General features: G+C 49.1%; 1 protein-coding gene across 1 annotated transcript in view; it reads right to left on the reverse strand.

The window, feature by feature from the left end:
- Positions 1-9,743, reverse strand: part of GALNT18 (polypeptide N-acetylgalactosaminyltransferase 18) — a 357,593-nt gene that overhangs the window by 67,465 nt on the left and 280,385 nt on the right. The window contains exon 8 of the mRNA XM_010829347.1: positions 1,090-1,275. Coding sequence (XP_010827649.1) covers positions 1,090-1,275 — 186 coding nt within the window. The remainder of the gene's footprint in view (positions 1-1,089; positions 1,276-9,743) is intronic.

Genomic DNA, 9,743 nt, shown 5'->3' on the forward strand with positions numbered 1-9,743 from the left:
TGAAACTCCAATACTTTGGCCACCTCATGTGAAGAGTTGACTCATTGGAAAAGACTCTGATGCTGGGAGGGATTGGGGGCAGGAGGAGAAGGGGATGACAGAGGATGAGATGGCTGGATGGCATCGCTGACTCGATGGACATGAGTCTCAGTGAACTCCAGGAGTTGGTGATGGACAGGGAGGCCTGGCGTGCTGCGATTCATGGGGTCGCAAAGAGTCGGACACAACTGAGCAACTGAACTGAACTGAACTGAGAGGACTAGAGGGCTTCACCGGTGGCTCAGTGGTAAAGCCTCTACCTGCCAATGAGAAGATGTGGGTTTGATCCCTGGGTCAGGAAAATACCCTAGAGAAGGAAATGGTAACTTACTCTGGTATTCTTGCCTGGGAAATCCCATGGACAGAGAAGACTGGTGGTCTACAGTCCAAGGAGTCACAGAGAGTTGGACACAGCTTAGTGTTTAAACAATAAGAGGGCTAGAGGACAGTAGCAGACAATGATGAGGTTCTCTGAAGGTAACAAGCAGCCTCAAAAATGCCCAGAACGGGTCCCTTCTCCTGAGGGTCCCTGTGGGAGTGCCCCACCCACATGGTTCAAGAAATCCCAAAGGTATAAGGACGTTGCTTATTGGTTTGGTCAAAGTTTCGACGGAGAAGCTTGCATTCAGTCTACAGGGATATTAAGGTGCATTTGGTGAATTTTGGTAATTTCTGGGATATTTGTAGTCTGGGACCATGAAATATCCATTGCCAGAGAAGCTGAGGACCTGAGAGCATGTTGGAAACTTGGAGCCACCTGGTTCAACTTTCTCAGATGGAATGAGGACATTGTGGTCTGGAGGGAAAGGAGCCCACGTTCAAGGAGGAGGTGACCAGAGATGGGGCGGGTAAGACACACCTTAGCACGCTGTAGCACCCTACAGTCAGGCCCTTTTCTGCATTATACAGTATCTTAGGACTGAGAGTTCACTCAGCATGGCAAACAAGACTCTGGCTGTCTCCTGGGAAGAAGAGTTTAGTTGTACATTTGCTTTGTTTATTTGCTCCCCATCAACCCTCAAGAAAGCCATCCCCACAGTGGCTTCCTACCTCTTGGGGTATGTTCCATGCCATGTACACATGGCTTTTAAATTCGTCCATCCAGACTTCAGCCACCCTGAGGGCGTTCCTGCGGACATGGGCCGTGAGGTCCTCGGTGTAGGGCTTGTGGGCTCGCTCGATGTGGGCAATCCGCGAGCAGGGCAGGACCTCCACGCTCCCACCACACTGCCATACCTGTGGAAGACATAGAGCCACTCATCAGTGCCCAGACTTGACTCTGAGCCTTGAACCCAGACCACGGGTGACAATGAACAGGACCTTGGACCCATCCAGCTCTCCTCACCTTACTCTCCTGCCTGCAAAGGGAGCGCGCCGTACCGTAATTCTACTCCTAGAACTGGAAGGTTATTGAGTCATTCATTCGTGTCTTGTTTCCGTTTGCTGTGGTTACCAGCAAAGAGTTAATGCACCCTTCCTCTCCAGTCTTTCCACTTTCCTTCCCCCAAGGAAGACACTAGACATTTCATGACCAGTGATCTGAGTTCTCCTTGCCCCAAGTTAACAAAATCCTTGGTAATTTTCTCTGCAGCAGTGCTTGACATGGAGGGACCAGCAGAACCTCCAGGAGAGATGTCACATTACAACAAGCCTGGACAAGGATGAGCAATCTCCACAGGGAGAGCCAGCGCCCTGCTCCTGCTCCATCCTTCCTGGGCCCTGAGTTCTGATGCAACCCAAGGAAGGGGGAGGTTAAAAGGAAGGAATGATATGAAACTTCTCCTGATTTTGGTGAGTAGGAGCTTCAACTGGAGGAGAAGGCAATGGCAACCCACTCCAGTACTCTTGCCTAGAAAATCCCATGGATGGAGGAGGAGCCTGGTGGGCTGCCATCTATGGGGTCACACAGAGTCGGACACGACTGAAGTGACTTAGCAGCAGCAGCTTCAACTGGATGCAATTCAGTTTTGAAAAATAAAGAAAACTGACCTTGCAACCTGAGTGTTGAGGGACAGTGTCTTGGAGCCCTTGCCACAGTCATCCCAGCCACTCTGGATGTCTAGCGTTCTGAAACATGCATGTCCTTTTGTGCCTTTAGGCCTTTTCTCACCCTATTTGCAATTTGGGGATGCCCGCCCTACTCTTCTCCAGCTGAAAAAAATTATCATCTCTCAAGATCTCAGCCACACTGTTGTGGGGTCTTTGCTCAGTTCTTGGGGCACAGCCGATGGCTCCCTCCTCTGGCCCTCAAAGCTCTTGACACCACAACTTACCTGCTACTCTGTTCCTAGAGGGCAGAGTATCTCATTCATTTCTCTAGCACTGAACACAGCCCGGTACATATAGGTACATAAATAAATAAATATTTAAATGATTGGTGTATATAACCAGACAATCGATCAATAAATGATTAATGCTTAATAAAGTGGGATGGACCTGAAATACCTGATCAGAACTGATGAGTAAGACTTTGGAGAAAAGCAATCAAGATCTCCTGGTGGACAGCAGTGGTTGTTTGTCAGGTATTGTCAGTTGAACAATTTGGCAGATGATATTCACGCCTGTAACGTGCACCCATCAGCACCCACAGGTCTTCCTCTAAGGCTAGGTCAGTTTCAGGTTTAGCTTAATTTCCCCCTGTGTTGCTTAGGAAGAGACTGCCTTCTCTTCCACCAGGCTTTTTCACACCAACTGGTCCCTGTAGGTTGCTAGAGTTGGAAAGCAAGGGACTGACTGACCACTTTCTGAGCTTCTCTTGCATTTAGTATACCATTTAGGGTCGATGGGCTTCCCTTGTGGCTCAGCTGGTAAAGAATCCACCTGCAATGACCTGGACTTGATCCCTGGGTTGGGAAGATTCCCTGGAGAAGGGAAAGGCTACCCACTCCAGTATTCGGGCCTGGAGAGTTCCATGGACTGTATAGTCCATGGTGTTGCAAAGAATCGGACACCACTGGGCAACATTCACTTTCACTTTAGGGCCAATGGAAAGGAAACAAGCATCTCCACTGAGCATCCCCTGTGTGCCAGCACTGGACTGTGTAGCATGGCGGTTATGAGCAAAGGGTTTGAACTCAGACTACTTGGATTGAAATCCGGGCTCTGGTTCATACTAGCTGTGTGACCCTGAGTTATTCACTTGATCTCAGTGTGTCTCAGTTTCCTCATCTCCAATGGGGATCCTAATATTCCCATCTCATGAGGCTGCTGAGAAGATTAAAGGGCTAATATACAAAGTGCTTAGAAAGATGCCTAGCACATAATTAGCACTTGATCAGCCTCAGCTACTATTGTACAAATGATGTACGGCGGAATCTTCAGAATAAGATACTGTGAGGTAGTGGTTATTGCGCATGCGTGCGTGCTAGATCGATTCAGTCACGTCTGACTCTTTGCAACTCTATGGACTGTAGCCTGCCTGGCTGCTCTGTCCATGGGATTCTCCAAGCAAGAATACTGGAGTGGATTGTCTAGGGGATCTTCCCCACCCAGGGACCAAACCTGTGTCTTACGTCTACGGCACTGGCAGGAGGGTTCTTTGCCACTAGCGCCACCTAGTGGTAGCGCCGCTGGAAGCCCAATGGTTATTGTCTCCAATGCCAAATGCGGAAACTGAGACCAAGGCTGTCCCTTGCCCAAGACCACACAGCTGTTACGGAAAACAGAAGGATGTATCTGAACTTGACTAAAGCTCAAGGAAGAGCTAGTGCTTCCCCTAGGGTGACCAAGATTTGAAGGAGGTTCCCACACCCAGGGGTGTTTCTGCGGATCAGAAGAGGGAGCCATGGGAGGCCCCAGGCTGTGCATCTTTGTGTCTATGACCTCCGCATTCTGGGACTGTGCTGATTTCCAGTTCACAGGTTGCTCAGATTTTTCAAGAAAAGCCTTGTAAATACCGTGAATATGTTACTGACAACACAGAGTCAGGGTAATTATTCTTTGTGCAACCAGAATGGAGGCTACTAATTGACATATTTCAGCAACACAGAACATGATTTGTAACAAAGCTGTTTTATTCCAAGACCAGTTTCTCAAAGAGTTGGTCACCATTTCACCTCAGAGTGGACACATGTGCTATGGTTCTAATCAGAAGGGTGGCTGCAGCACCTCCCACTGTGCCTTTGGCTGCTCAGTGAGAGCAGCAGGGTGGACTCTGCTGAGCTCTTGAAGCCACACCCCTGTCCCCATCCTGCAGCCACGCCCTCATCCAGAGCACTGCCGTGTCCCATCTGGACACGGCAACAGCCTTGGAACAACTGCCTTTTTTCCTCTCTTCCTCCAGTCTCGTCTCCACCTAGCAGCCAGAATGATTTTATTTTAAATTGGAGAATAATTGTTTCACAGTGTTGTATTGGTTTCTGTCCTGTAACAATGTGGATCGGCCATAAGTATACATATGTCCCTTCCCTCTGGATCCTTCCTCCCAACCCCCACCCCTCCTTACCCCTCTAGGTTGTCCTAGAGAACTGGGTTGAACTCCCTGTGTTACATGCTGCTTCCCACAAACTATCTATTTTACATATGGTAGTGTATATGTTTCAAAGCTACGCTCTCAATTCGTCCCACCCTCTCCTTCCCCCACTGGCCACAAGTCTGTTCTCTACATCTGTGTCTCTATTCCTACCCTGCAAACAGGTTCATCAATACCATTTTTCTGGATTCCATATATATGCATTAATATACAACATTTGTTTTGAAGGTGCACCCTGGATCGTGTCCTGTAGGCACCGCACCCTTCCCAGTACAGCCTCTGAAGCTCCTGGGGCCTGGCCCCTGCCTGTCCCTCCAGCCTCATGCTTGCTCCCTGACACAGTCCACGCTGGAGCCACGCTGACATTCCTCTGTTTCCTCCAGCACACCCGGGTTCCTCTCACCTATGGACTTCTGCACATGCCATTACATAGCCCCCCAACCCCACTTCATGTAACATTCTCAGGGTGTCACTTCAGCGTCACAGTTCTGTATCCCCTTCAACTAGGTTAACCTCTCATGTTCTGTGGCCCCAGCCCTATCTTTCCCGATCATGACAGTCTTGTATTTGCTTCTTTGACTATCTCCTTCCCTCTTTCAAAATGTTCTCCAAGCTCTTCACCTGATTCTTCTTTAGACAGGTACTAAATGGTGCCTAGAACAGATCATGGGTTTCCAGCAGAGGTGGGGTGGCTGGGCCGGGTCAGAGTAGCACATAGTGTTTAAAAGCACAGCTTTGAAGCCAGAGAGAATTGGATTCAAGTGTTTTTCTCTGCCACTTGCTGCTGTCACCTTTGGCAGGATATCTCCTCCCAAGCCTCAATTTCACCCCAGAGAAGAAGGGGATGGAGTGCAGATATGTATTTATCCTGAGCCTGCCTCCATGTGAGCTCTGCATGCATGGTAGTTGAGGCGGGGGCAGGATATCTGGGTCTATTCTGGTCCTATCATGTCCTGGCTGAATGGCAACTCTGGGGTGCTTCACCTCAGGTCTCAGAAACGTGCAAAGCAGTGACTGCTGCCCTGGGCTGTGGGCTCTGGAAGCCCCTGTCGTAATGCAGGGAATATTGCTAAGCCCTTAGTCTGCACTTGGTATTTTTAGGTATTTTATAATAACCATTATGGTTGCTATTGACTTCCGTACAGCCATATTCAGGAGACAAGTGATTGCAGAGGAGTTACGTATCTGGTGAAGCCCAACAGACAACAGACGTGTTACCCTCAAGAGTGCCTGACCCAGCAGGGAGAGGCTCCTCTCCAGGGACTGGGGGCACCTGTTCACCTAGAACACCTCCGCCCTCTTCTCTTCTGTGAAAAGAAACTCATCTATGGAGACCATCTGCCTTGTGTATTGCCTTTGGGTTCCTGGAAACTTCTGGTTGGAGCAGAAGAGTGTATTTTGCATGTTTGCCCCTCCACTTCTGGACCCTGCACAATGACCCTGAAATAAACAAGAGAAAGCCTGAGCTCCATGATCCTCACATGAGGAGTGACTCCATTGACCCATGGCTTGACCCAGAGAGAACCTCAGAAGTCTGCCCCACAGCTGATCTCAGAGACCCTCTCACGGATTGCAGACAAAGGATAGGGAAGAAAACCACTGGCATTTGGGTTTCATGAAAGATGATGCCCTGAAGCATCCATGGAGGCTTGGGAGGAACAGGGGATGAGGAAGTAAAAGGGTGCCAGGCCTGGGACACCGGTCATAGCTGGCATGTTGTGGCATGTTATGGGAGGTGATAGACAGGAGGCATTGTGCTAGAGAAGTAGGGCCACCGGAGGGAGGACAAAGGGGCAAGATGATGGCTCAGTCTCGCAAGTTCTAGGGGGTAGAGATGCCAGGAGGAGGAAGGGCAAGGGTTGGGTATCAGAGCGGTGACTGAGGAACAAAGCCCAAGGGTCACGAATCAAGAAGGCAGATGAGGTCTCTGGGCATAGGAAGCGGCTACCAAGGTAGAACCGAACGTTTGCCTTGTGTGCTTGTCACACTTCGTTATAAGAAGTGAGGTGTATGCTAGTCTTATGGGCAACCAGGGATGCCCGGTGGAATGGAGTCCGAGGCTGGACCTCGTGGCCTCCAGATGGGCACTGGGCATGTTTCTTGACCACACCAAGTTCTTTCCTCTCTCTGTGCCTTTGTACCCACTATTGCACCTTTCTGGAAAAACTCCCTCACTTGTTACCCAGTTCAAATATCACCTTCTTTCACCCACCCAGTCGAAATTAGATCCCTGGGAGTACTTTTGCACTCCACTCTTTTTTCTTAATGATGCTTATTCATAATACTTCTATTTATGCATTTATTCTTTCAATGTCTGCCCTCTGCCTCCATAAAGGATAAGCTCCAGGAAGACAAGGAGCATGTTGTATATGCCAGCGCCGAGCACTTAGTACATGTTCAATAACTGTGATTTGAATGAGTGGTTCCAGCAATCCCAGAGCCCTGGGCTTGCACTAACCATACAGAGAGGCGGTTTAACTCGCTCAGCTGGCTCCTCTAATAAAGGCCATAAACATAAAATGTGCCAGATTTTACTGAACACAATGACTTCCTTCAAACCCAAGTGGTTTTTCAGCAAAGCTCTGACATTTAAGTGCAGGCTGCTGCAATGGAGGAGAGTTACTTTGGCTGCAGAGCTTAAATTACCATCGTAAAACCTGGGAAGTTATCAAATGAGTCTGGGAGATCGCAGGCGGTTTTGTCTTACAGAGTCATGAACTCAGTGTAGGGAAAGCCCCTGACCTTGCCAATGCTCACAGATGCCCACGGAGGAGCTGCCAGGCTGCCCCCAGATGTGACCGTGACTGAGAACCTGAACTGTTGTAAATAGAAGCGTGAGTCCTGCTCACCACCAGCTCTTCCCAGGGAGCCCTAATTTTGTGATTGTTTCAGAAAAACTTGGTGCATCCACCTGGGAACTGCAAGAAAGCACGCAGGTCTTGGGGGCTGGTGGAGAAAGTGTGGATCCTGCCTCTGTCACACGTTAGCCTTCAACTAGGACTTGTCCTTGGATGTCAGGTGCCTTCTTATTGGGCCAACTGGCAGGTTTAAAAGAGATCATGAATGAAAAGCTCCCACTAGCAAAGATAGCCATCTAGTAGGTTCAAAGGAGGGGAAGGCAATGGCACCCCACTCCAGTACTCTTGCCTGGAAAATCCCATGGATGGAGGAGCCTGGTAGGCTGCAGTCCATGGGGTCACGAAGAGTCAGACATGACTGAGCGACTTTACTTTCACTTTTCACTTTCATGCATTGGAGAAGGAAATGGCAACCCCCTCCAGTGTTCTTGCCTGGAGAATCCCAGGGATGGGGGAGCCTGGTGGGCTGCCGTCTATGGGGTCACACATAGTTGGACACGACTGAAGTGACTTAACAGCAGCAGTAGCAGGTTCGTAGGAAAGATCGGATTCCTTTCTCTTCCTGGGACTGGGAGCTGCCTGGGGTCAGGGTCAGAAGACCGAATTTATGTCCTATGTTTGCCAGTTACATAAACAGACCCGTTTCCGTCCCAAGCCCCTGTTTTTCCTAGCTGCCAAATGGAGGAGGTGGCCTCAGGGACATCTTAGACCACTTCTTCCTTTTGCATTCTGTGCTTCTAAGTTTTCTTGCCAATACCTCAAGTGCTGCCCAGTATGTGAGACACAACTGGTAGAGTTGTGAATTGGGAGCTGGAAAGTAGGGAGACACTGGAAGCAAGCCTCCAGGATACAGTGTGACCATTCCTCCTATTTACAGACTGGTGATCACTCTGTAAACTTTGGTAGGAATCACAGGTAACATCCCCATATTGAATCCATTCACTTATTAATGTCCTTCTGAGGCACTGGGTTAAGAAGGATTCTAAGGGACTTCTCTGGTGGTCCAGTGGTTAAGAATCTGCCTTGCACTGCACGGGTTCGATCCCTGATTGGGGAGTTCGGGGAATCAGTTGCTCCACATACCACAGAACAACTGAGTCCACACACAGCAACCACGGGGCCTGCTCGTTCCAGAGCCCACATGTCACAGCTAGAGACTGTGTGATGCAATAAAGACCCTGCATGCAGCCAAGACCCGACACAGCCAAATATATATATATATTTAAAAGGATTCCGAGCCTCTGTCTGGGCTCAATGGAAAAGCATACTACCATTTATTAGTAATATCTACCATAAGTATGGAGAAGGCAATGGCACCCCACTCCAGCACTCTTGCCTGGAAACTCCCATGGACAGAGGAGCCTGGTAGGCTGCAGTCCATGGGGTCACTAAGAGTCGGACACGACTGAGCGACTTCACTTTCACTTTTCATTTTCATGCATTGGAGAAGGAAATGGCAACCCACTCCAGTGTTCTCGCCCAGAGAATCCCAGGGACGGGGGAGCCTGGTGGGCTGCCGTCTATGGGGTCGCACAGAGTCGGACACGACTAAAGCGACTTAGCAGCAGCAGCAACCATAAGTAAGGGATTGAGGGTGGTGGCACCTTAGTCTTGTACTTCATAATCATGTTTCACAGGATAAGATCCCAAATCCTGTCCAGCTTTTATCTCCTTATGGCTTTTAATGAGCTATTCTCTCTTGGCAAAATGTTCCCACTGTTCCCTTAGTCCAGAAACCCTTCTTCCTACTCTCCGTCCATCCAAAACCAGCCTGGCCCTGTTCCTCCTAACTCCTGGAACACATGATTTGCTCCACTCATGTGGTCCTTATTTCTTGGCTCATGTTGTTAATTACCTTTTTATGTGTAGCTGTCTTGCCGAACTTGGCTGTGAAATGCTGAGACAAGAGCTGAAAGCCAAACCAGGCAGGCTAGGGGAACAAGACGAGGAGGATGGAGGCTGAGGCCTGAGAATGGCTGGCAGGAGACCAGACACATGTTTGCAGAGTGATTGTAGGGTCAGAAAGGCAGGCAAACAAAGACACTGACAAGGGCTGGGTATTCTTAAGACATTCTTCAATTTTCACCTTAGACATGGCAGGCGTTTTACTCTATTCGCGGCCATGCATGGGATTGAGAAGGAAAGAGAGGTCAAACCTGGGCAAAGCTAAGACAAAAGCCAGTGGTGGTCAGCCTCTTCCCCCTGTCACATTTATTTTTATTTGCCTGGCTAATTCCAAAATGGCTGTCTGGGGAGGCCTTACAAATAGCTGTGAAAAGAAGAGAAGCGAAAAGCAAAGGAGAAAAGGAAAGATATAAACATCTGAATGCAGAGTTCCAAAGAATAGCAAGAAGAGATAGGAAAGCCTTCCTCAG

This window comes from Bison bison, unplaced genomic scaffold (assembly GCF_000754665.1).
Source record: "Bison bison bison isolate TAMUID 2011002044 unplaced genomic scaffold, Bison_UMD1.0 scf7180017864503, whole genome shotgun sequence".
Classification (NCBI taxonomy): domain Eukaryota; kingdom Metazoa; phylum Chordata; class Mammalia; order Artiodactyla; family Bovidae; genus Bison; species Bison bison.